The sequence below is a fragment of the Chinchilla lanigera genome, unplaced genomic scaffold (assembly GCF_000276665.1).
Source record: "Chinchilla lanigera isolate Chin_1 unplaced genomic scaffold, ChiLan1.0 scaffold00056, whole genome shotgun sequence".
Taxonomy (NCBI): domain Eukaryota; kingdom Metazoa; phylum Chordata; class Mammalia; order Rodentia; family Chinchillidae; genus Chinchilla; species Chinchilla lanigera.
Genome location: NW_004955457.1, coordinates 12,671,526 through 12,698,838, shown reverse-complemented (window position 1 = coordinate 12,698,838; position 27,313 = coordinate 12,671,526). Strand labels below are relative to the sequence as shown.

General features: G+C 45.0%; 1 protein-coding gene across 4 annotated transcripts in view; it reads left to right on the top strand.

Annotated features, from left to right (window-relative positions):
- Positions 1–1,310: 1,310 nt before the first annotated feature.
- Positions 1,311–27,313, top strand: part of Kiaa2012 (KIAA2012 ortholog) — a 139,188-nt gene continuing 113,185 nt past the window's right edge. For all 4 annotated transcript variants that reach the window (XM_013520728.1, XM_013520729.1, XM_013520727.1 and 1 more), the window contains exons 1-6: positions 1,311–1,767; positions 2,910–3,194; positions 18,818–18,977; positions 21,417–21,572; positions 25,112–25,254; positions 26,464–26,647. In XM_013520728.1, coding sequence (XP_013376182.1) covers positions 1,684–1,767; positions 2,910–3,194; positions 18,818–18,977; positions 21,417–21,572; positions 25,112–25,254; positions 26,464–26,647 — 1,012 coding nt within the window. In that variant the 5' untranslated portion in view covers positions 1,311–1,683. The remainder of the gene's footprint in view (positions 1,768–2,909; positions 3,195–18,817; positions 18,978–21,416; positions 21,573–25,111; positions 25,255–26,463; positions 26,648–27,313) is intronic.

Below are 27,313 nucleotides of genomic sequence, written 5' to 3'. Positions count from 1 at the left end.
GATGACCCATTGTAGGTATGTGCCACATTTCGTTTGCCCATCCGTTCATCAGTGAGCACTTGGTTTGCTGCCACACTTTGACTTTCATGAATAATGCTATTCTGAACATGGATTGTACACATGTCTGAGACTGTGCTCTTGCTGTTTTTTGACATACACTCAGAAGTGGTGGTTTTAGATCATGTTAATTAATTTTGGGGGAGGGGACTGCTACTCCATTTTCTACAGAGGTGCCCCATTTAGCATTCCTACCAACTGTGTACAGGAGTTCTAATTTTCCATATCCTCACCAACACTTGTTAGTTTTTGTTTCAGATTTTTTTTAATAGCCACTCTAGGAGTATAAGTGTTGTGTCTTTATGGTATAGCCTCTGCCTTCACTGTCTCGTTGCCCCGAGGTAAAGCCAAACTCACTTCACAGCATGTCCTCTAATTCCTCCTCAAGGATGTGCACTGCCTGTGGGGAGGCTGGGCCAGGGAGACAGGAAAGTTGAGTGGGGTTGTAGCCTGTTGTGTTTCTGGGCTTAGTCCAGCAGGGGGCACTCCCACAAGCTCACAGACAGCAGGGCAGCCTGTTTTTCCACAGCAGGGACCTAGATCAGGGGTCTTTTTGTTCCCTGCCCCTCCTTTCTCAGGCTCCTCACAATATTAGCACCAGTGGGAATCAAGCAGCGCAGGCCAGGGCAGTATTTCTCAAAGGCAGTGCCACTGGCATTCCGGTGGGATAATTCGTTAGATAGGACAGTTTCCCACCCTGCAGAGCACTTTGCATCCCAGGCCAGCAGGGCTTGTGACAGCCAAAATGCCGCCGCTCACATTTCCGACGGAGCCACTGCTGGTGATGGAGCTACACAGTTGAGAACTAGGCACGCAGTGGAAACTGAGCCCCCAGGGTCTCCGGCTCACTCTGCAAAGCGGTCACTGCCAGAAGGAGACCCTGTGTGCTGTTCAGAGGATAGGGGCACAGCCAAGGAAAGCGTCACAGGTGGCTGCAGGTGACCTAGATGACTCCCCGAGTTGGTTAATTGTTCCTTGCCAGTGACAGACGCACATGTCAGGAAAAAGAGGGAGACACTCACTAAAAACAAGATGAATGTATCACAGAAAGAATATAGCCACCCCTATAAGAGGTCGCACCCCAGGACTTGAGATCTCAGCCTGCAGTGTCCAGCAGACTCCCACACGCACACCTCTGCCCAGCCCTGAACGGCCCTGTTGCTCTGGGAAGTCTGCGCTATGCTTGCTGGGGCAAGGGACTTCATTCCCCTGTGCTGCCGTAGCAACCCGGAAACAACCTGGACTCCCAGTGAGGAGGACCGGGCTGTGGCCCAGAGCTGTAGCAGCTCAGCGGGTGGCACGGTAACAGAGCAACCAGGACCGAGGGACAACAAGGGCTCCAGCAGAGGCTGAGGGAGGCTGCCCAGAGCATAGCCGGTCAGGGGCTTGAGGAGTCTGGCCGTGCAGCTTGTTTTCCTCTCCACAAAGATGTATACTGTCCAAACTGTGTGGCCGGTTATTCCTAAGCAGCTGCTGTAAGAGGGGGAAATGTATTTAATAAAGGGCCCAGTGTTTGTGGTGTTCTTGGGCTTCTGTGGAGCTTCAGAAATTCTGAGGTGTAACCAGCTTTTAGCCTTCAAAACTAAGATGAACTGCCCTTGAGAAGGGGTGGTCAGAAGGGAAACAATGTTCACCCTCTCTCTCCTGAGCCGGGGCCACGGGAAGTTGGTCCAGAACAAACAGAAGTTGGAGGTCTATTTTGAACCAGAGGTGAGTGTTGCAACTCAAAACAGGCGCATTTTCAGGGTGGGGAGGAGTGCTCTATCTTTTCACTGGGAGGTGAACCAGGTGTGTCTGGTGGGCCGTTTTGTGGGATGGTGGGGGTCTTCTCTCCTCCTTCAAGATAATAACGGAGTTCTCCTGACAGCCCAGGACTGCCGTGGCATCCCTCTTCCTTCTTTTGCACCCACACTTCCAGCCCCCTTTGCTTCAGACTGAAAGAGAATCCAGATGGTCTGGAATTTAGATGATTTGTTTCACAACCAGAATTCCCACCTGGGTCCTAGGCAAGCCAACAGTTGTTTGCATTTTAGAAGTCCTGCTCCGTGGTGAAATACTGTGTGTGTTCTTGCTATTTCAATGGCTTCCTTGAACTCTCTGGAATTCAACCCAGGGGATTCATATTTAATATAGACCAAAAAAATTTCACTTTGGATTTTAAAGAGGTGGCAAAATTCCCTTATTGTACTGGAATTTTATTTCTTGAATCCTGCCAGGAATAAGAAATCCATTGAGGGTACTTTCATATTTTTGGGTCATACAGAGATTTCCATTGTTCTGATATTTGACCTCTGCTGTGTTAAAAGACATATAAAATTTCAAAGGGCCTCTATGGCCAATGGCATTTACTTACAAGATATCTAACTACTTTATAGGCTCCTAAATAGCCAAATTAGGTCATGTTACACAGCATCTGGAATGTATAGAATTCTCCCTGTGTGCAGCTGAAGTGCTAGTGGGTTGGAATGGTTTTCTCCTATTTAAACTGCCAACTAGTCCAGATCCGATTTCAAAGTTATCTGCTGCCCTTGACAATTCTGACTACTTACTTGCATACCCGGACCCTTTAACTGGCCTGTAACCTACACTCTACCCTACGTAAGCCTCCAGACGTAAATGGTTCTCCTGAAAGTTGTGTGGAATAAAAGAAAACTATGCCCTGGGTTAGACTAATTTTGAGATGTGAAGAGAAAATCCAGTTGCTAAGAAGAATAATTGCATTTCATAATTTCACATCAACACTTCAAAGCAAAATTAGTAGCAAAAAAAGGTTCCAAGCACTGCCTGAGAAGTATGTGCTATGGCAAGGTCTTCCACAATGCCTTTGTCAAGGTTGTTTCCTTTTGTTGCAGGATTACTTGAACTGGAAGTCCCCAGAGGACTATGTCCTGGTCAGCAGACCTCAGGAAGAAGACAGTGCCGACCAGCACTGCTGGAACCTTTTTCTTCCCAAGACTTTCAGCACCAGAAAGGGCGCTCTGATCCTTTACTCAGAAGGCCTGGCCATCCCAGCATGGACTCCCAGAGAGAGGAGAAAGGACCCTTCCCGCCCCGTGGGTCACAAGAAGAGACTGGGTCTTGAGCTACACACACTTCAAGACCTCAAAGAAGCCATCCTGGCTTACGGAAGAAAGCAGGTAGGCAGAGCAATATCTCAGTTCGCGGAAGGTCCCAGCCTGTGTGTCCATACATCCAGTTGCAGCCTTGAGTATAATTTCTTGGACCCTAAGGAAATTATGAACCCCTCAGACCTCCAGTTGTTCATCTCTACCATGGGAATGTGCTCAGCCCCCTCTGCCACGTATGATTGCCATGAGGCTTAAGTGAGATAATATATGTGAAAGGGCCCTGAAAGTTAAAAGGTCTTCTATCATCATTTTGTGTTTTCTTGTAATTATAGTAACACAAAGTCTTTTTCAGCATCCAGACAGACATTTCATCAGAATCCTTGAAATCCTGTCTCCATGCCACAAGCATCATCATCCCACCTCTGATGTTTTTGGCTTTGCAGAAAGCAGGAGAACATTTTAAATATTTGTCTTAAGTCCTGAGGTGCTTGCAGGACGAGTTAATGACTTTTTCCACTCTATATTTAATATTAAGGGAAAATCGTTGTGCATTTTCTGATTCATACTTTCTAATTCTTATAAAATGCACCCAGGGCCCCTGTTACATATAACTGCAGTCATTAGCCCTTTGACTGAGGCCATTAGACAGTCTGGGAAGATGTGTCACTTTATCAAGTTCTAGATTAAAGATGGCAGATTGCTCCCTAGTTTAAAAGTCTAAGCTGATTAATAAAACCATTAGCCTCTGACACTGGGCCCTTCACTTCCGGGCTTTCTCTTCCTCGTCTAGCCACACCTCACACTTCTTCTCACTACCATTTCACCCGTGGACCCTTAAAACACATCTGCCATGTGACAACCCCCCCAGGCCTTCTGATGACTCTAAACTCTTACCTATATTTCTACAGCTGGCTGACTCCCGCCCATCCTTCCAAACAGAGCTCCAACAGCATCTCCTCACTCAAGCCTTCTCCCAGTTCCCTGGTGAAGCCATCCCTCACCTCCCTCCTCTGCAAACATTCCCGTACCAGCATGCATTGAGACTTATCTCTGGCTATCTGACATCCCTCACGGAATAACGTCTCCTCCCAGGCATGGACAATGTCTAAATGATTTCCAGAAATGGTGGGAAATGGATGAATCCATTTTGTGTTCTGAGATTATCTCCATTATTATTATTGGGCAATTTATCACCTATCCCCACTCTAGGCGGAGCTTCCAAAAGGAAAGACTCCTTTGTCCCCTTTCCCTTCTTTCAAAATGGAGAGGCTTCATGACCTTGATCGGATAAATGCCCAAGTGTACATGTCTTGTAACAATAAATTCTTGGAGAGGAAGCCAATTGTTGAGAGAGAGGAAACCAATTGCTGTCAAATGCTAACTGTAATTTTTATATCTATCATTTAATCCTCACAGTGACCCTGTGACTATGGTCTTCTTTTTTTGTGTGTCTTTTTGAGACAAGATCTTGCTGTGCAGTTCAGGCTGGCCTTGAGCTTACTTGGTAGCCCAGGTTGGTCTCAAACTTGTAACAATCCTCCTGCCTCAGCCTCCTGAGTGCTGGGATTACAGGCATGCATCACAATGCCTGGCAACTATGGTCTTCTTGACTCCTTTTGTAGATGAGGAAACTGAAGATCAAAGGGGTTATGTGACTCACCCAAGGCCAGGGATCCAGTCAATGACAGAGCCAGGACTCAACCCTGAGAATGCCGACCTCTTTGGGGCACACAAGGCTTGCACTGTGCCCTGCTATCTATGGGCCTGACGGGGCTCCAGAGAGCACTGTGCCTGGCCTTGGCCTGTTCACCTTGAGATCCTGTCTATATCCTCTGCTCTCGGTGTCACATGGGAGTCAGCCACAGTTATACACAGTGCCGCAAACCTTTGTCAATAGGCTCCTGACTGAATTTGTCAATGTTACTGACCTCAGCATTGCCTCAGTATCTGGCTTCTGAGCTCACCAATTACTTGTGTAACCAGTCCCCTAGGGTAAATTCCTTTTGTGTTTGAATATGTAGAGTAGTTTCTGTTTTCCCGGTTAAGCACTGATTGTTACACAGAGTAACTTACTGCCCAGCCTAAGAATACCTTCTAAGCTTCTAGATGCATATACATATGGCTTCATTCTTTGGGCGAAAGGAATCTTACTAATTATAAAGTAGGTGAGTCCATTCGAGGACAGCTTCATTTTTAGTTAGATATAGGTTCAATGAGGAAGGAAAAAAACCAAGTTCCTGTCTTCTGGAATTCGTTATTAGACTCACAGCTCACACCTGTGTAACACGGAATACCCTTGTCTAACTCCAAGTGGGTAGAAGGAAAATGGTGTGAAGAAATCCAAACAGGTTCAGAATAGTAATAAGACAGGAATTTTAGCCTACAAAACAATAGATTAAAAGTGAAAGGGAAGCAACTCAAAAGGACTTGGGACTAAAGGAAACAAACACTTCGGCAGAGCAGAGCTTTGGAGAGCAGAAAGTACCATGTGATTAGTAAGACTGCAGATCTCAAGAAACTCAAAATCCTGACAGCCAGGGCTTTAGGGTTATGGGGAAATAGCCATCTGTGCTGTAGGAGCCCAAAGTCACATGACATTTCTGGAAGGTTTTTCTTTGTTTTGTTTTGTTTTCCATCTTTTTGACACAGCGTCTCACTATGCAGTTCAGGCTGGCCTTGAGCTCACTTTGTAGCCCAGGCCGGTCTCAAACTTGCAACGATCCTCCTGCCTCAGCCTCCCGAGTGCTGGGATTATAGGCCTGCACCATCATGCCTGGCTCTGGGAGGTATTTTGGAAGAAAACCTAAACAGTGTTGATACCTTTTGATTCAGCATTCTATTTTTAGAACTTGCCCTAGTAAATAAGCAGAGATATGCCCAAATACTGCATAAAATGTTAACTACAGTAGTATTTATGACTATGAAAAACACTGGAAACAATGCATGTTCCACAATGGTGTAGTGATTAAATAAATTATGGTACTATCATGTAATATTTGGGTCAAGTAAGAAGTCATGTAGTTGTCATAAATAACATGAGCAATATTCACAATATCTTTTTTTTTTTCTTAGAATTCATGTAATTTAACTGATTGAAATAATTTTTATTTTCTACTTTTCCTAATTTAAACATAATATGTAAAGAAAATGTGATTGGTATAATGATATATAGAATAATTAATATAAAAGTATGATTACCAATGCTATTCACATAGATTTCTGAGTTGTTAATATCTTCTTCCATACTTACCTCAGCTGTTTCTTTCTTTTAAAGAGAAAAAAAAAACCAATAAAACAGTTTCAAAACAAGTTAGTAAGAGAGATACAATAATTAATACATTGTGTATTATTGTCTTCATAGTAGTTATTCAGATTATAAGATAGGAAGAAAGGGAAAAAGGAAAAAATATATTTATACACAAGATAGTTAAGATAGTTATATAGCTAGTTTCTCTTAGTTCATTGAAAAGAAATGTTTGTGCTAATATTATTTGCACAATAACTTTTTTTTTTTTTTTTTTTTTTTTGGTTTTCTCCGGTACCGGGAACCGAACTCACTACCTTGCGCTTGCCAGGCAGGCACTTTGCCGCTGAGCTAAATCCCCAGCCCTGCACAATAACTGTTTAAAAGGCAGGTTGGGGCTGGGGATTTAGCTCAGCGGCAAAAGTGCCTGCCTGGCAAGCGCAAGGTCGTGAGTTCGGTTCCCGGTACCGGAGAAAAACCAAAAAAAAAAAAAAAAAAAAAAGGCAGGTTACTGGGTATGGTGGCACACAGTGGCACATGATCCCAGCACTTGGGAGGCTGAGGCAGGAGAATCTCTATGAGTTCAAAGCCAGCCTGAACTACACAGTGAGACCCTGTCTCAAAAACAAACACATATAAATAAATAAATGGCAGGTTGCAAAATAGTATTTATATACAGGTAATAAAAACACCAATGTTCATTAACAGTTTCTGAGTATTTACTATGTTCCTGACACTGTTCTAAGTATTTTCCAAGTATAACTCACTTATGCTCTCAGACAATCATGTTGTAGATAATAAGCCCATTACAACATTTCAAAGATGAGAAAACTAAAGCACAGAGAGTTTGAATAATTCTCTCAAGACTATATAGCCAAGCAAATCAATGCACCAGAATTCCAGACCAGGCACTGTAAAATACATTGCTTCACTAACATAATCCAAAATTTTAAAAATTAATTATAAATTCTTAGAAAGAGACACAGCAAAGTTTTACTTGGGCTAAACCATCAGTGGTAGGATTATAAATCTTAAGTTTATTTACATATTTCTTTTAAACAGACATTATTTCCTAAAGCCCTGGAATTTTTAAGATGAAATAAAAATCTATAGCTTTGAAGGAAGCAGTCAGTCAGTCAGCCCCAGAGGCCCAGGTAGGAGGGTGAGAAGGGAAAGGAAGTAGCTAGTTGTGCTGAGGTCTAAGGGCGTTGGCGGGGGGAGTACAGCACTCACCTGGTAAGTATTTCTTAATTTTGTGTGTGTGTGTGCTCTAAACCAAGCCCACCAATAACCATACTTTTCCTCCGGGTCAGTATTTCTTTGTCCAAATAGAAGAGATCAAGTTAAAAACACTACTCAAAGTAAAAGCCAAAATGGAGAAAGAAACCAGGGTAGAGGAGGGTTCCTCACACAGTATATAGTGCTCTTTCCAGAAGGTTCTGTTATGGCTGACTGAGAATCAGGAAACCACATAACTCAGGCCTCACTCAGATCTGGGAGAATGGAAGCTGTCACAGCCAGGTGTGATTCAGTTTTAAAGCCTCTTGCCACATCCCCAGTGCTGTGGGTCTCTGGCATACGTGTGGTACCTTCTCTGCAGTTTATAGCTCAGTACACACTCTTTAACTTTCTTGCCAGCCCAGTTTCCATGTTAAGAGACTAGAAATCAAAATTCTCAGACCTTAGAAACATGCAGACATGTTCCTTGGTTGTTTTGGTTTTGGTTTTTAGTAGAAGGAAATCTTTTTCAACACTTTCAAAGCTAAAATCACTCTTCTTTAGACCGATCATCTATTTATGGTCTCCTATTTAAAAGTCAAATAGCTATAAAACCTAAGTATGTATAATTTATGGTAGTTTCTAAATGATAGTCATAATGATACTCTTGAAGCATAGAATTCTAAAGTGCTCTTCCAAAGTCATTAAAAATATTAAGTCATTTTCAAATCGTAAAGTATTTCTTCAATTTTTAGAATTTTGTAAATATAGTGAATTTTTAACTGTCTTAGCGCATTTTCTGTTGCTATAACAGGTTGGCTAATTTATAAAGAATAGAAGTCCTGGAGTCTGGGTAGTATAGAAATGTAGCACTGGGGCCTTCTGGGTATCCAGTGAAGGTCCTTTTGCTGCACTGTAACATGGCAGAGGGCATCAAATAACGAGACAGACAAGCATGCTAGGTTAATCTTCCTGTTTTTATAGAGTCCAACTCTCATGACCTCACCTAATCCTAATTACCTCTCAAAAACCGTACCTCCAAATACTATCAGCATATGAATTTGAAGATTAAGTTTCCAGCACCTGAACTTTTGAGGGATGCATTCTAACCATAGCAATTCCAACAGTGAGGCATTGGCTAAGTACTGATATCTGATAATTTTTTTTTTGTCTTTTGTTGAGACAGGGTCTCGGTATGCAGTTCAGGGTGGCCTTGAGCTCACTTTGTAGCCCAGGCTGGTCTCAAACTCACAATAATCCTCCTGCCTTAGCCTCCCAAGTGCTGGGATTATAGCATGCACCACCACGCCCAGCTTCTGGTATCTGATATTAAGATAATTTATTTTAAAATTCAATTTTATTCCTTCAAGAGATAAACAGTATTTAGATCACCATCACATCATTCAAGCTAGGTTGTACTGTTATTACCATTTTCCTTATAAATGTGGTTACATTTAAAGTATTGTCAGCCTTGTTTCATGGTGTAGGTCCACTCCTTATGCTGCCTAATTTCTCCCTACATCCTAACACTCAAGACACTTAACTCTTTCATTGCTGTTTTCGGCCAGTATCCAACCCATGAAAGCAACTTCAAGTTACCAATTTCTCAAGTAAGAAAAAATTGTGAGCAATGTGTACTTGAACCAAGCTTATTTTTCCATCTTAAACATGACATAGGCTCTTGTTACAAAATAGGAAAATATAGAAGAGGAAGAAGAACAACACCCTCTAACCATTTGAGCCAAAGATCAGGAGGATGAAGGGTCCCTTTGCAGATCCTATCTGTAGTGTCCCTAAGAAGTGAGGAGCACAGCCCAACTGTCCATAGTGTTAGAAGCAGCGGACGGTGAAAGGATGGAAGAGTGTCTCGGCTGTACTGCTTTTTCCTGGTGCTCTGTATTTGAGCAGTTGTCTTTGAAGGCATTAATTAACCTAGAAGTAGGAAAGATCAGAGAGAAATGTGATCAGCCTTGCCTATGAGCTCAAAGGTAGCATCAATAAAGCTAACCTTTATTGAATACTTGTCCTGTACCATGTTCTACCTGTATAATAATTTCATTTAGTCTGCACAAGCCTGTGAGCTGGGTACTAGCATTACATCCATGTTATAGGAGGAGATTGGGGGCTTGACGTTAAATAATTATGCACTTAACCCATGGAGCTTGGACAACTGATTCTACAACTCTGTTCCTGATACCAAGAGGATCTGATTTGGAAGACTCCACATGCCCCAGAGGAAAAAGCATCTCTTCAGCTTTAACAGTAGATCTACTTTTCAGAGTAGATCTGGGGCTGGGGGTGTAGCTCAGAGGTAGAGCGCTTGCCCAGTGTGCACAAGACCCTGCGCACAAAAGTGTTGGGGGTGACCTGAGTCTTCAACACATTCCTCTAACTAACCCTTTACAATTCTAAGAAAGCAAGTCAGATTTTCATTAAAAATCAATCTAGTTGTAGGTAATATTTTCATAGTGCATTATATATCCGATGCAGGAAACTCTGGTTTTTTTAGGCTTCATGGTCTGCACCCCCCAGATCCTTTGTATAAATAACAAAGAATATATATAATCATGGATAACACTTACCTAGCACTTACTGTTATGTCAGTAACCATTCTAATCATGTTACTTTATTAATCCATTTAAATCTTCACAGCAACTTTAGGAGGTAAATGCTTTTTCATTGTGATAAAATATGTATAACATAAAACTTCTCATTTTCACCATTTTAAGTGCCCAGTTCAGTGACATTCAGTACATTCACATTTTTGTATATTTATCACCATCCATTTCTAGAATTTTTTTTTTGTCTTGCACAACTACAATTCTGTAGTTAAACATTGACACTCTGCTTCTCCTGCCTGGGTCCCTGCTACACACCTCTCCACTTTACGGCTCTGAATTTTACTCCTCTGAAAACCTCATCTGAGTGGAGTCATGCAGCGTTTCCCTTCCTGTGTTTGCCTTCCTCATTGAGTGTAATGCCTTCAAAGGTGATCCATACTGTGTCAGAATCTCCTCCCTTTTAAAAGCAGAATAATATTCGATTTGTGTGCATACCACATCTTGTGTATCCATTCACCTGTTGATAAATACGTGGATTGCTTTCACATTTTGTCTGTTATGAATACTGCCCTATAAACATGAGACTATCTGTTCATGTTTCTTTTTTTTTTTTTTTTCTGAGACAGGGTCTCATTATGTAGCCCAGGCTGTCCTTGAACTCACAGCTATCCTCCTGCCCCATCCTCCCAGAATACTGGGATTATAGGCATGTGCTATCACAGTCAGCTTTTTAAAAAAATTTTATAAAAACTATCCTAGTGGGTACCAAATAATATCTCATTGCAGGGTTGATTTACATTTTCCTAGTGATAACTGACATTGAACATCTTCTCATGAACTTATTGGCTATTTGTGTATCTTTGGGCAGGAAATATATATTCAAACCTTTGCTAGTTTTTCAATTGGGTTGTTTGGTTTTTGCTGTTAAGTGGTAGTTCTTAAATATTCTGGATGTTAATCCCTTACCAGGTAAAAATTTTCAAGTATTATTTCCCATTGTATGGGTCACCTATGCATTCTATTAATGGTGTCTTTTGGTACAGTTTGTTATTTGGTGAAGATCAACTTATGATTTCTCTTTTCTGTTCTATTAGTATCATATCCAAGAAATTGCTGCCAAATCTTACGTGTAGGTCTTTACTGAGGCAATTTTTGTATTTAACATCAAGAGCCCAACTTCATTATCTTCCATGTAAGGTACGCTTATCACTCCCGTTAGACAGAAAGGAACCGCTCACAGGCGTTGAGAGAGAATTCAAACCCAAGCAGACCGTGCTAATCAGAACCGGGCTTAATTTTTACTGTGTGCAATCTTATTTGCTGGACCTTTATTATCTGTCACATATGGCTGGTCTGAGTTTTGATGCTAGAAGGTTTAGTCAGGAGTCAAGATCTGTCACAACACTGCATTAATTAGAAGACATGGGACACTTACGATTCTCTTCTTTATCCCCTGTACCCAGAAACACACGGTAACCAACGATATGTGGCAGAGACAGAATCATCTACATAGTCCCAGAAATTACTCTGCAGAGAAGGGCTGGCTGAGGGTGCTGCCGCAGGCTGAGCCCACAGAAGCTCGGCTTGAGGCCCTTCCCACCTCCTCGCCACAGATCCACCACCGAGGTAGCTCCAGCCACACCTGCACGCAGTACAGGCTGACCCTCTGTCCCCAGGCTTAGCCTTGCCAAAGCCTACTGGCACCAGGAGACACCAGCACTGCCCTCCTGAGAGCGGGATCCAGGAGCAGCTCCTGGGGCACTATGGTCAGCAGCAAAGCATAAACATTACCAGGCCTTTCGTTTGACCTGAGCTAACAACTAGTGAGTTGGACTTTACTCTCTGGAAGCCAAATCAATGCCTGCCAAGTACTCAGTGGGTGAGCACATTCGTGCCAGGGTGTGGCAGAGGGAGGCCATGACCACTGCCCAACAGGAGAGCACAGTCTAGTGAAGACAGCAGATTCATGTCCCACAGACCCTAGATACAGGGGAGAAGGCTGGACTATAACTTAGTAGATGTGTAAGAAGGTAAAGAGTGTGACTGATGCTTTTAAGAAATTAATCTTTTTCTTTTCTTTTTTTAAGATTGTTGGATTGAACCCAAGGTCTTGGCATTGAGCTACTCCCCAGTCCTTTTTTATTTTTTTGAGACAGGGTCTCACTAACTCCCAAGTTGCCTGAGCTGGGCCAGAACTTCTGATCCTCCTCCTTCAGCCTCCTAGAGTTCTAGGATTATCGGCATGTGGCATGATGCCTAGCTAATGATTTTATATACATATTTATAAGAACAGTGTGATAATTTGATATATGGATTATACAATGTGTAGTGATCCGAACATCTATGAAAGCTCACAACTCCAATGTTCATAAGTCAGGGACTTAGTGTAGTTAGAATGTTAACTTCCTTAAATAGTTCCTAAATTTTTTGAAGCACATAATAATTGTATGTATTTATAAGTTACAATGTGATAGTTCAACACATGTGTGCCATGTGTGCTGAGCAGATTTTGTAACTAACATTTCTACCTCCTTACCATTACTTTGCATTTAGAGTCGTGCACATGATAGGTTGTCCTGAACTATGGTGAGCCCCCATGCTGTACAGCGCTCAGACTCATTCTGTGTGTGTGTTGGTGCGATTACCTTCCTCCCCTCATCCCTGACCTCTCTGCATCTAGTAATCACCCTCCACATTCAGATTACCTCTGACCTCCTTCAGTGTCCACGTGTGAAAGAAAACATGCTGTGTTTGTCTTCTGCGTCTGGCTTGTTTCTCCTAACCTTGTCCTCCAGTTCTCCTATTTTGCTGCAAACGATAGAATATCTTTTTTGTTTTGGTTTAGTTTTTGAGCCAGGCTCTTGCTATGTAGCCCAGGCTGACTTCTAATTCATGGACTTCTAGGGGCTGGGGTTCCTGTGTGTGCCACCATGCCCTGCTTAGAATACTGTCATGGTTTATATCTGATGTCCCCCAAGCCTCATGCAGGCAGAGGCAGGGCTTGTGGGAGATGATTGAATCATCTGAGCCACCCTTCCCACTGCCCCCATTTGCTCTGCTCTCTGTCACCCCAACACAGGCAGCTTTTCCTTTACTGTGCTCCTCTGACGTTCCCCTCTGCCATGCCTTTCTAACTTGAAGTACAGACCGAAAGCTCAACACGCTGTGAACTAAATAGATTTCTCTCTCCTCTTTTAGTTTGCGGGCACTGGATATTGTGTCTCAGTGATGAGAAAGTGACTCTGATAAGTATCATTCTTTTCACGTCTGAATAGCATTCCATGGTGTATACACTTTTTCTTTATCCATTGGGCATCCAGGTTGGTTTTATATTTTATATCTTAGCTATAATAAACAGTGCAGCAACAAACAGTGGAATGTAGGCATCTCCTTGGTAAGGTAATTTTACTTCCTTTGCATATGGTTCCCAGTAGTGAGATGGCTGGATCTATCTTTAGTTTTCAGAAGAACGTCCATACTGTTTTTCTTTGTGGCTATACTAATTTGCTCTCTCACCAACAGGGAGAGTGTTCCCCTTCCTCTTAATCCTCACCAGCACTTGCTGTATCTTGTCTTTTTGGTCAGAAGCATTCTGCCTAGAGCGGGAGATGGGATCTCCCTGTGGCTTTCATTCGCACTTCCCCAATGGCAAATGATGTTGAGCGTTTTTTGCATAAATGTACTGGCCACTTGAATTTCTTCTTTTGAGAACTGTCTATTCATACCATTTGCCCATTTCAATTGGATTATTTGGTCATTTGTCCCTGGCTTTTTTTAATTCTTGCACATTCTGAACATTAATCCTTTTTCAGATGAATAGTTGGCAATTGTTTCCTATTCTAGAAGTTGTCCCTTCATTCTGTTGATCATTTCTTTTGCTAGGCAGAAATTTCTTAGTCTGATAAAATCCCACTTGTCTATTTTGTTTCTGTTACCTGTGTGCTTTGGGGTCTAGTGTAAACAAATAAAAACAAACAAATAAAAAATTTGCCTTTACCAATGTGACTGCAGAGTCTGAATGGTTTTCAGAGGTGGTGAAAATGGACAGACCTTTAGGCAGAAGCCCGAGGGAGACCAGAAGCCCGAGGGAGAGTGGAGGGAAGCGGGCAGGTGCTCGGACAGCTCGGACAGGGCCGGTTCTTGCTGGAAACACAGTGGGGCAGTGGGTGAGGAAACATTTTAACATGTTTCCTACATGTCGTTATAATATAATCATATTCCTAAAACTTTGATTTTATAGAAAAAGAGAAAAGAAAAAAACTATCTGTGATCATTTTGCTCAGCTCCCTAAAGCTTTCTTTCTTTGTAAAGAAGAAAAAGAAGGGGGGCAAGGGGAAGACAGCTGCCTTGGTAAGAAGAATTAGGGTAGGGGGCTCTGGAAAGATAGAGGACCTGTGGGCCTTTGCTCTCAGATGCTTTCAGGCGGGTGTCAAGGGCCCTTTTCCCCCACCCGGAACTTACCATAACTGGACTTGCTCTCAGGCATCTCTGCCTAGCATCATTTCTTCTGGGGGTCTATGTGTAGCTTCTTCCGGTTTATTTGTCTTTGACCTACTTTTCAGGCCTTATCTTTGGGATGGGCAGAGGTTGGCAAGGGGGTGCCTTATTCATTGTTAGCTTAGAGTGAGCAAGGGGGCATGTGGATGTCTATTATACTCTCTAATTATATGATGAACATAGCGACCCTAAAGTGGATACATATATAAGGCTATGTTAGTGCAGAGGTGTGAGTACATCCTGCCTCAAAGTTAGTCAGCCCCTTTGCCTCCCCTATATTCCCCTGGAGGTGGGAGCAGCTCATCGTTTGCACACTTAACTTTCTCCCTGTGTCCTGCCTGTCTGGTCTTTCTCTTCTGGTCTCTGGTGTAAGTCCCAAGGACAATGGGTGCCTTTGTTCACCTATTTTTTTCCCTTTTTCCACTCTTGTCTTTTCCCAGCTTTCCAGGGTAGTGAAGTTTGTTTTTAACTCCATGCAGTTAGGACCAGTAAAAAGACCTGAGGAGGCTGAGGCCCCTGTTTTTCTGTCTGCAGACTCCTGCCCCTACAGAGCAAGGAAATGGGTTCTTCCCCAGGGCCTCCGACAGGAACACAGTACAAGCTGGTCTTCAAAGACACCCACTCGGGAGAGCAACAGGCTCTCGTGTCCAGACTGAACCCACCCCGCTGCCCCACAGCGGCCACATCGTGCCCAAGGCCACATCACACCCAAGGCCACATCGCACTCGGAGAGAATCTGGCTGACTGCACAGACGAACAGGAGGAAATGAGCGTCCAGGCCATGCAGACACGGCCCGAGCCCCAGCAATGTCCCTTTATGTCTCCTTGGCCAGAAGCAGATCGCAGGGCCACTCCAAAATTCAGTGGAGTCTAGGACAGTAAAAGTCTGGGGAGAGGACTCTGGAAACAAAATATTGGGGTTCTGCTGGTAAAAGACGTGGGGAAGAAGTGTCCAATTGTCACAGTCTCCCACGTCCCAGATGAGGGCAAGGAGAAGGACCAGGTTTGTGACCGCCCACACTTCAGCTCATTTGCTCCTCATGCTGAAGACACTGGTAAAGTCACTCGAGGAGTACTTAACTTGCCTGAGGTCAGAGGCCCTGCAAGGTCTGGGCTGGATCTCAAACTCCAGCTCAGCTCCTTCAGCTCCTTCAGTATGTTCTCACAGCACACTTGCAGCACTGGGAGCTCAGAAGCCAACTCCGTGTAGGACAGGCAGGGCAGAGGAGGGACTCTCATCTCACAGTGACAGCTGAGTGAGACACACTTATTTATTTCACTTACTTCCCCAGAAAGCCCTAAGGGCCAGCATCGCCAAAGAAGTTATACAGCTTAGGTGATTGGAAAGTGGTGGGGCGGAACTAGAACTGTTCCTTCATTTTGTTATTGATTTCCCAGCAGTGTGTCCCCTCTGACTGTGATGCACTGTGAAATCTGGTTCTTTTGGGTTATCTGATTCCAAACCCCATGGACTTTCCAGGGCTTCTACCATGCTATTAGTGCCATTTTAGAGAGAGACGCAGAAAGGCTAGAAATCGCCTAAGATCACGAGGTTCCCATGAGGAAGGACGACCTTGAACCAGACACCCGGCCCTAAAACCAGGGCCCTTCCCCGCGCTTCCTCCTGTGCCCGCTCCATCCCACTTCTGTGCTTGTGCCTTGCGCACCCACTTCATGCCTCCTGCACCCATTGTTCAGCCTCGGCAGCCTGTGGGCATGAAGTGAAAAGACAGGTTTCAGAGGTAGAAAGGGATTTGGCGCCTGTAGAATGTTGGAGCCACTGAAGCTCTGAATTAACGAGCCCTGATACTCTCCAAACTTTGGTCTTTTTGTTATATGAAATAATATACTTCCTTTCTCACTGTGTAAAGTTGAGTCAGCTTTTACTGACTCCTAACAAGTGTGGATGTGTTGGTCTCTCTGCTCTTATAGTTCCAACTCTCTGGAATACTCACTGAGGTACCTGTTTCAAAACCATCATCTTTTCTTGCTTTGACCTCATGCTGGTTCCTGGTGCTCTGTCCTGGTCCATCGGTGAGATGACGAGTCCTTGAAGAACAGGAGGCCTTATCTCGTGGGGTCTTGAAGCCCTGGATTCTGGTTCTGATGCTATGGGTACCTGGTCGAGCCTTTTACCCTCTGCATAGTCTGAATGTTTCCACCCAAGTGCAAATTTTGGAAACCTAGTGCCCAGTACAGATTTTGAGAGGTGGGACCTTTAATAGCTGATAGGCTGTGCCTGCGTGAATCTATTAATGTTGTTCCCACACAACTGCCTTAGTTAAGGGAGTGGGTTCCTGATAAAAGGATGAGTTCAGCCTCTTCCCACCCCATTTCTACAGGCACACGTGTGAACACACACACCTGTCTCTGATGGGCATGCACACATACATATACAAACAACTCTCACAAGCGCACACGTGTGCATACACACCTATCTCTCATGGGCACACATATGCGCATATGTAAACAACTCTCATGGGTGCACATACATGCATATGTGCACATTACAGGTGTGCATACATGCATATACCAACAACTCTCACAGATACACATGTGTGCATACACATCCATCTCTCATGGATCCACATGCATGCATAAACACCCATCCCTCATGGTGCATACACATGTATGCACTCCATTGTTCATGGATACACATATGTGTGTACACACTCACCTCTCATGGGTGCACATGCATACATGTAGACCCTCCTTTCATGGGCACACACACGTGCATACATACCCTGTCTCTCCCAGCTGCGCAAGTGCGCACATACACCCCATCCTTCATAGCGCACATGCATGCAGACTGGTGCACTCATGCCCCTCCCTCACACGCACATGTGTGCACTCACACATTCCCTCTTGTGCCCTTCTGCCTTCTCCCAAGCAATGATGTAACAAGAAGGCTCTCACCAGATTCAGGCTCCTCAAGCTAGACTCATCAGCCTCCAGGACTGTAAGAAATAAGCCTCTGTTCTCTGTAAGTTGGTTGGTCTCCTGAGCTCAGGTATAGAAGCAGAAAATGCACCAAGACACCCTCTATCTCCCCAGGCTACATCACTGCCTGGGGAAAGCAGTAAATAAGCTGCATCTCTCTTGCTAATTCTCACTGAAGCAGTGTGGATGATTTTCACGGAGCATCAAAGAATATCTGATATGTTTCCATTTGTATGAATTCAGGAGTAGAGAAAAACTAGTCCATAGTGAGAAGAAATTAGAATAGGGGAAGGGCAGCGGCTGGGAAATAGCACAAGGGGGCTTTCTAGGCTGATGAGAATGTTCTGTACTTTGTAGTGTTACAAAAGTGTCTACAATTGTTCGTTTTTACCAAATGGAACATATACTCTCTGGATATGTTATTATGCATAAACTATGCCTCAATTTATTTTAACATATTTAAAAAGAGAATGGCTTCTGAGACGGTGTTCAGTTCAGCTGCCCAGGATGCGGAAAGTGATCAGCAATGTCTGCCTCGGACGAGGAGAAGGTGAAGCAGGCAGCACAAGCTCCCATTTGCTCTGCTCTTCTTGTATTTAGCTGGACATGCTCTGAGGGTTTCCGCATCATTTCAGTGGTTACATTAACTCAGCCCACCTCATAAGGCTACAGTGCGGTGAAGGTTCCTGTATAATGTAAGCCTCTAGCCAAATCTAAGATGTTACTGTACACTTGTGTCTGCAATATCTTGCACCTCCCTAGCTGAGCTGAAGCAGGGCAGAGCCGCATATTCTCAAAATGCCAGGCTCCCTGTGGGCTTGGACATGGCATGTCTGTCTCATTATTCATCTTACAAACATCAAGTGCTGATGTTGATTTGCACCCTGGCTTTCCTGCTGGAGTGCAGGGCCAGCTTGAAGGAACTAAGGTGACTTCCACAGGCTGACCGAAGTAAGGCATTTTCTTCTGAGGCTTTACCCTTTCCCAGTGCTCTATCTCAGGATGGAATCTGGTAAATGTCATTTCTCCTCCTTGTTCCACTATGGAGCTGAAGGACCTTTCAGAGCTGTCCTCTGTAGCCTGCTCTGTCTCTTGGCTAAGGGAGATGCTTTGGGCACCTCTGATATCTTCAGGGAGTCTCTGGATGATGGTGAGGATGGTGCTAGGCAGGCTGCACCCCTGGGAGGCTCGGGCTCGGCAGCTGCACTGATTCTCCACTGCCATCCCCACAGAGGCAGCAAGACGGTGCCTGGCAACCCTACCTCTACTTCCGAGGTCAGTCAGAGAGCCAGACACAGCGGCAGATCCAGCCTGGGTATTCCGCCAAGAGATACCTCCGAGGCTTCTTGCGGACATGGTCCCCCACCTCCACTTACAGACTCCAACGTGCAGGTCAGTGAGATGTGAGCTCCCCACCTTTCATGCTGGTGCCAGGCTGTTTTCCACCAAGGCCTGAAACAACAAGATTTCAGGCCCAATCTCTTTTTTGTTTGTTTGGATTTTTTGTTTTGTTTTGTTTTTTGAGACAGGGTTTCACGATATAGTTCAGGCTATTCTTGAACTCACTATGTAGCCCAGGCTGTCCTCGAACTCATGGTGATCCTCCTGCCTCAGCCTCCTGAGTGCTGTTATTACAGACATGTGCCACTACGCCTGGTTTAGGCCCAATCTTAATAAAGCAACTCCGGAGCTTAGTAGCCCACAAACCTCTGCCCCTGGCCACCAAGCTTGCCCTTTACCTTCCCCACGTCCTCAGAAGGACAGAGTCCATGAGTCTCTCTCACCCCCACCCTCACAGTCCACCTCCCAGGCCAGCACTTCATGTACAGCTTTACACACTCAGAACCTCAGAGAGCTCCTCCAGTTTAACCCCTGCTGGTCACAAAGTAAGAAAAATCCCGACAAGCCAAGTGTTTGTCTAAGGTCATTTGGCCAAAAACAGAGCAGAACCAAAGTCTGGTCTTCCTTGTCCCTCATGCCCCTAGCTCCACATTCTTCCCAGGATTCCCTGGCTCCCCATCTGAGGTGGCCATGGGTCCTATGGGAAGTGGGGATGTGGGAATTCCTCCCTTTAAAGATGCACTTACAAGTAAGATGAACAACCTTCTGCAGAGGAGCAGAGACCCCTCCCAATACACCCTGCAAATCCTGGCTTAGGGCTGCAGGCTCAGCACACGCACACCGTTCCACAGACAGACAGCTCGGCTCCCAGCACTTCGGACATACTGCCATTTAAAAAGTATCCATTGTTTACCTAAAATTCAGATTTAACTGTACACTCTGTGTTTTACTTGGCAAACCTTTGGGGGATGAGAGGTGAGCAGTAAGATCCGCCAGGACCTACTCAGCTGTTTGCCATTTCTTCAGCACCTGCAAGCAGGCTGGGCCACCCGAGGAATTCTGGCTTTCTTTACGCTTTCATGGGTCTAACCTGGGAAAGAAAACAGCTCTCTCCTATAAGTGGTGACTGGAAGCCAAGTGACAGCTGGGCTTGTTTGGTAATCGGTTTTACTTCCAGTCCCATGGACTGGCATGTCCATTTACAGCAGTTCCATGGAAAGGCTGTGCCATTTTTTTGCATTTGTGAGAAAGAGACTCTTTAAAAAAGACGTTTATCTTTAGACAGGCTGAGGTGGTGCAGACCACTGCCCTGTAGCCTGAGCCTCATGTCTTCAGGAAAGGACTGGCCACCACACATCAAAAGATGCTCAGACTCCTCCATGGGAGTCACATGGCCAAAACATGTGGCCTAAGAAAAGACATACGTGCGTTGCATCCTTGGGTTCTTGCTGTAATTCCTTACTTGAGCTCCTCTTGAACGTAAGTCCTTAAGCTAGAAGAATAGTAGTGACACTCAAAGGAGAAACCACCAGCCCAACAGCCCCTACCACACTCTCCCCTCACACCTCAGAGTTTACCACCTTTGTGATGCTAGGATGCTTCTGCTCCCTTCTTTCCACCCCAGTGATAGGTCCTCTCTACCCTTCAGGCCCACATCTTCTACAAAGGCTTTTATGGCAATTCCCATCAATACTGAGCTTCTCAATTTCTGTTCTTACATGACGCTGGTCCTCAGGGCTGCACAGGTGAGTGCAGGAAGCACCTGTCTCTCCAATAGACTGCATGCCTTTAAAAAGAGCCCGTGTCTGATTCTCTGGTATATACCTCCTGCCTAGCAGGAGGGCAGGACCCCCGGTAAGCTCTCAGCAAATACTGTAGAATGGCTAGATTGGGAGGGCTGATGATCACAGGTCTCACAGAAGCAAGCAGGATATACCCACTACCATTGGGTCGTCCCTCCTGAGACAGGACGATATTTCTGCCCAACTCCAAGGAAGCCGCCATGTTTCTCTCACTGGGAGAAACAGTTCTTGGAAATAGTGAAGTAGAGGAAGCGTACATGTGCCACAGGGCCAGGAGCTCTCCAGATGCTGGATGGAGAAAACTCCATGGACTCCACCTGTTTTTTATTTTCTCCCATATCTCTCCTCCTCCTCCCCCTTTTCCTCCTCCTTCTCCTTCTTTGTGTGTGTGTGTGTGTGTGTGTGTGTGTGTGTGTGTGTGTGTGTGTGGTACTGGGGATAGAACCCAAGACCTTTGCACTGAGCAATGTTCCAGCCCTCATTTTTTCTTTTTTAATTTTGGGATTGAGTCATGCTAAGTCACTAAGTTGCCCAGACACTACATCCAGCTCTTCCCATCTTCTAATTGTCTTCCTGGATGGGCACTGTCCAAAATCAAGACTCGTGCAAGTGGGGAAGCTTGTTGTTAGCTCCAGGGCCCTACATTACTGAGCATGTTTCTGCCAGTAACTCCTAACCCACCCGCCAGGATACATCAAGGATTCTGTGCTGCTCCAGGATGCTCGACCTGATGTGCCAAAGAATCTCAGGCTGCAACAAGACCTTTCAGGTGCACCCCCAAAGTACCATCTCCTGCCTGTCTTCCCACCATTTTGGATTCAACAAGGAAACTGTTTTGAACAAGGTACGTGTTAGTTTTATGGCTAGTTTTCAAATATTTGGTTTTCTGGCTAGTTTTCAAATATTCTCCTTAAAATGGAGATTCCTAAAATAAGGTCTGGCAATTCCATTCGTCCTCTTCTGTAAAATGAGGGGCACAGTCTAAACCAGCACTGTCCAACAGTACTTTCTGAGATGATGGAATGGATATATGTGCTAGCTAATATGATGGTCATTAGTCACACGTCTAATGAGCACTCGAAATGTGGCTAGTGTGACTGTGAAACCAAGAATGTTATTGTAACTAATTAATAATTAATCTAGTCACCTGTGACTCCTGGCTACTGTATTGAACATTGAGATCTAGACTCTAGATTTTAGGCCATTCCTTGGAAAAGATCAGGCATGTTCAGGGTGGGATGGCCATAGACTAGGTGATTCCTTAGATCTGTTCCACTGTAATAATCTGTAATCCTGTGGTATTTGTGGCAACATCATATGGAAAAAAATATATTACTTTTAGGCCAGAAATCTGTATCCTAGTGGCAGTTTTCTCATTCAGAAATGTAAGATCTCGAGCTTCTCTTTCCTCATCTCTGTAATGGGCACAGTAAGACCTACCTTAACACACAGAAAATTATTGTGGACTGTAAAACATTCTTTACTACCAGAACCTTACCTGTCAATATTATTCTTGGGAACTTGAAGCAATAAACGAGCCAGGAGTTGCCTCTGGAAAGGGAATTGGGAAAGATGATGGGCAAAGACTATGCAAAGACTAGGGTCTCAGATGGTAACAGAGATCTTGAGAAAAGAAAAGAACAAGACCCCAACATAACGTAAGGGTACTTTTTTTTCTGAAATCAAAAAGGAATTTTCTAGACACAATGGCAGTGCCTGACCAGGTCCTCCTTGTCATTGGCAGGATGGACGTGGTCAGGATAAGCGGAGAATCTACATTGTTGGGGGAATGTAGAACATGGCTGGGCAGGATCAAACACCCAAGCCATTTGTTGTACTTGGGTCTGGAACCAGAGAATTCTAATCATAACCTGGCCCATGTGTAGATCGTGTATGTAAAATCTATTGACCAGGTAATTCTTTTCCTCTCTCACGAATTAGTTCTCTGGTCTATACCTTAGTCTCTACGTACTTTGCTAATATGAATCGAAATCTAAGACCACTTGATTCTGGGGCATTAAAGAAATCGCAGGTCTTGGCCAGAATCACGCAGATAATGCCACTATGTGGGGACACATCGCCCTTCCTCAGGTGACATGCTGTCTCACCACTGCCTTCTGTTCTCTCCAGCTGATGTCTCCAGCTAATGTTCTTAGATTTTGAGGCCCTAGGACCCTAAAATGCTGGACAGGGGATTGTAGCATTTTCTGGGGGTGGGGCACAACGGACCTAAGGGATCAATGAATTCTCTAGTCAATGCCATCTACCAAAGAACTGTCAAAATAAGGCAGAAAACAGAAAGGCAGCATAGAGTAGTGATTCAGCTAGTGGCTATTAGCACCAAATTCCAAGCCATACGACTTCCCAACCGGAGGTAAGCATACCACCTTTACTTCACAGGTTGTATGCGGGAATTAAATAGGATAATGTAGTACCTGACAGATAGTAAGTAAATGTTCATTTTAGGTCTCCTAGCTTTTGTTTTCTAAACATAATTACTGCTTGCAATACCTAATTGCCCATGATCACAGGAGCCAAAAAAAAAATTTTTTTAAAAAATAAAAGGAGCTCAAAGGATATACCCTGAGCCCTGACTGATGTTTCCATTGGTTTTAATTTTATCTCCCTGTGATCACCTCTTTTTTGCCAAACACTTTATCTGGTGAAGTGGCAAAAGTCCTGGCCGTGAACCCCAGATTGCCAACAGTGAGATACTGGCAAGTCGCTTAGAGTCCCCGCCCCTCGGTTTGCACACGTGTAAAACATAAGCCAGTGAGTCTGCAGTCCTTCCTCCCTATCACAGGAAAGGACAGGGAAAAGCCCCATGAAAGCTGTAAAATGCTGCCCCAAGGCACATTATTTCAGGGAGCTGAACCCATATTTGAGATACAGGGAGAATAAACTCTGTGCTCTCCTCTCAGCAACTGAAACTTCCAGTACTGTTCCTGCAAACCTGTTTCTTCTAAGCATAAACAGCTGAGCAAGACGATGACCTTTACTGAGAAGGAATTCTTATTTACTCTCACATAGAGTGAGTCACACAGCTAATTTCACTGGAATCTGGCCAACACCTACCTCTCTAGATCCCATCCAGCTCCCCGCAATGCCGCCGCCCCACATGGGCACTCTGACGTGCAAGACTCTTGAGTGAGTGCCACCTGGCTAGTCTCACTCTCTCCACCCTCAGAAGTGTCTCTGGTTCCAGGTGAGTCTGACCAGAAAGGGTGGACCTGTGGTCTGGCTTGATCCTGAAGGATCTTTGTAGAATACTCTCAAAGGTCATTAGTGCTATACTCTGTGTGGCGTTGAGGTCCTCTTGGGGACCACCTTGGAATGAGAAAGCTCCAAAGCCTATCGAGCTTTCCTGGGCCACTAAAACCCGGGCAGACTCCGGAACCCAAGCCTGGGCCCATGTCTCAACCACCAACACTCTTGGTATCAGTTTGAACCAGAGTAGCCTTTAGGAGCCAATGGGCTGGAAGGAGGGAGCGGCCCCATGTGCCAGCCTTGGACACCTGACCCAGCGACACCAACGATGGGGGTGAGGATGGTAGGTGAGGGCTGGGAACATAGAGGGGATCTGAGGCTAGCTGGGGGAAGGAGGAGCCCCAGAATCCAGAGCTTCATCTCATAGAAAGCCTGCAGGCTCGAGAGCCCATGGTTAGACACAAGCCCACATTGTTCCATGAGGCTGCGTGCTGGGAGTGGAGGTATTACTAAAGCTTGGCTCCAAACAAGGAAGGCTTGCCAGACTGTTTCAGCAATAAATTACCTTGAGCAAGTGATGAAAATAGCTGCAGGACCCTTTAAACCATCGATGAAAGATTTGTTAACTATGCTGGAGTCATCTGTTGACTCAGATCCTGCCCAAGGGTTGCAGACAGGGTAAATCCAGGGAGTTAAGCAGGGGTCCCACGCCCCTGCTTTCAGCAGAGGCTTCTCCCCAAGTAAACAACCAGGAGATGCCCAGGAAACCCGAGAGCTTGCTTCAGATGGAGTGTTGCCTACGCCACAGAGGCAGCAGCTTTCCCGCCACTACCATCCACAAATCCCTGGCAGCTCACAAAGAGCTGTCATGTTAAGTATCTTACTTGAGCTCACACAAGCAAGTGAGGGTGAGGAAATCAGTGTCCCCATTTTACAGACAATGAAACAGAGTCCCAGACACAAACCATCACCCTGGGTCTCCTGACTCCTGCCTGCTGCCTGCCAGCTGCTGTTTCCACTGAAGCACTGCTAAGAATGCAGAATTGGGGGGCAGGCAGAGAGGAAGCAGGGTCATGGCCATTTCTGCTCAGAGAAGCAAGAAGGGGGCAGCTTGGGGGCAGCAGCAGCTCCAGGGCCTTGGCTGGGTTTCCAGCTGACCACCGTTCACCTTTGCAGGTGAGCAGGGCCCGGATGAAGGGACAGCTGGAACCATCGAACGTGTGGACCAGGGTACCGCAGCCAAGCGCCGTGGCAGTCAGGGGACTCCTTTGCTGCCACTCAGGGAGCAGCCCTGGAAGGAAGATGGAACCTGGGCAGAGGTACCACTTCTAACAGGCTCCCTTCTATCATCACCGTGCCTTCACAGAGGCCCACCCTCTCTTCACCGTCTCCTGGGGTCCTCCAAGTGCTTTGACCCTGTTGACGGCTGCTTCCCCAAGTGTCATCTGTGGAACCCCAGCATCACCAGATGCCCTTTAAGAAAAGGGTCTGAGCCGGGCGTGGTGGCGCACGCCTGTAATCCCAGCACTCGGGAGGCTGAGGCAGGAGGATCGTTGCGAGTTCAAGATCAGCCTAGGCTACAAAGTGAGCTCAAGGCCAGCCTGAACTGCAGAGTGAGACCCTGTCTCAAAAAGAAAAAAAAAAGAAAAGAAAAGTGTCTGTAGCCAGGTACAGTGGAGAGATGCTGTGTGTGCATTCTCTTCTCAGAGATGCCAGCTCACATCTGGATATGGGGCACTTTGAGGAGCCCCTCAGTATAGTCACCAGCTTCAGTCTGTTTAACTCCAGGTTTTCCAAATTACTGATCCATCCTGAACCTATGCCTCATTCCTGCGAATACAGACTTATCTAGAAAAAAGAGCTTTTGGCTTTCAACTTAGTCTGAATTCTACTTCTTACTAGTTGTGATAAACTTATCCAAGAAACTTAACTGGCTTTGAGAATCAATGAGACCTTCAATAAAATGGAGCTTTAATCATATGTATCTCACAGAGTTACTGTGAGGATTAAATGAGTTAAATTTTAGAAATGCTCTCTAAACTCTAAGGTGTGTGCATGTGTGTGTGTGTGTGTGTGTGTGTGTGAGAGAGAGAGAGAGAGATAACAGCTGTTCAGAACAACAGTATCTGCTCCATCTTGAATAAAGTCATTTTAACATTCAAGGTCATATGCCAAGGAGAACAGAAAAGGGAAGAAAGACCACACAGTAGAAGAAGAGAGAGGAGAGCTACTTTTCATGATGGATAAATGCAATGATCCAAGCACTTGGTTTTTATTTTTTAATCTTTTTTTCTTGGTAGAACACTGTATGTGAGGTATAGCTATCTGTCATTCTATCATCAATCATAAAATACTTCACAGTCATAAGCAATATCAGAGATCTCGCTGTTACAACCTTGTCTTCCAGCCAGCAGAAGAAATTTCATCCCTAGAACCACGAGTGTAGCCACAAGGCTGACTGTTACAGGAACCTGCTCTGCTCCTTTGTGCCAGCCTGTTTACAGCTCTGTGTGCGTGTCGTTCCCTAGGACACCTCAACAGAGAGTCGCCTCCCTGTTCGTGCCTCAGAGGAAAGCCACAATGAGAAGACACAGCAAACCTCCAGGAAGGCCCTCAGGCATGCCCGCATAGGGCCCTCTTGGCTCCTGGGTGACAAATCCAACACTATACCGTTCGGAGGCGCCTTCCCCAGTCGGAAGGCAGACCTAAGCGGTAAGACCAAAAGTCTCATTCACTGATGGGGGTGAACCAAGTGGTGTGTTCATTTGAGAGCACAGGTGTCTGAAGGGAGCTTCCTTATGCCACACACCTTAGAAAATAACAGCCAGCGTCCAGCTGAATGTGGGAATGAGATCCTCACAGGTCCTTCTGCCTAGTGTTTCACCAGGCAAATTTTACAACCTGAATGCCTGCATTCAAATTAGTCCCCATTTACTACCTGTAGTCTTTCTTTTGTTTTCGGTTTTTTTGTTTTTCTTCCAGTACCAGGAATCAAATTCACGACCTTGTGCTTGCCAGGCAGGCGCTTTGCCACTGAGCTAAATCCTCAGGCCCCTACTATCTGTAATCTTGAGCAATCATTTAATTTTGCTGAGGTTCCATTTCCCCTGCTGTAGAGTGGGGATAATAATATCAATATATGACTACTGTAATGCCATGCATACAAAACACTCTGCATAATTCTCTTCTCATATTTAGTGCACAATACCTATTGGTTATTATTGTTATTCTCTCTGATTGAGAACTCAACCCAGAGGATGACACTAGGCTCCCTAACCCTGCTCAGCAAGGCCACGCCCCCTCCGCACCTGGTGTGCTCCCGGATTTCCTTCCTGTCATTAACCAAAAGAGGTACAAGCTGAAAGTCGACTGTCTACC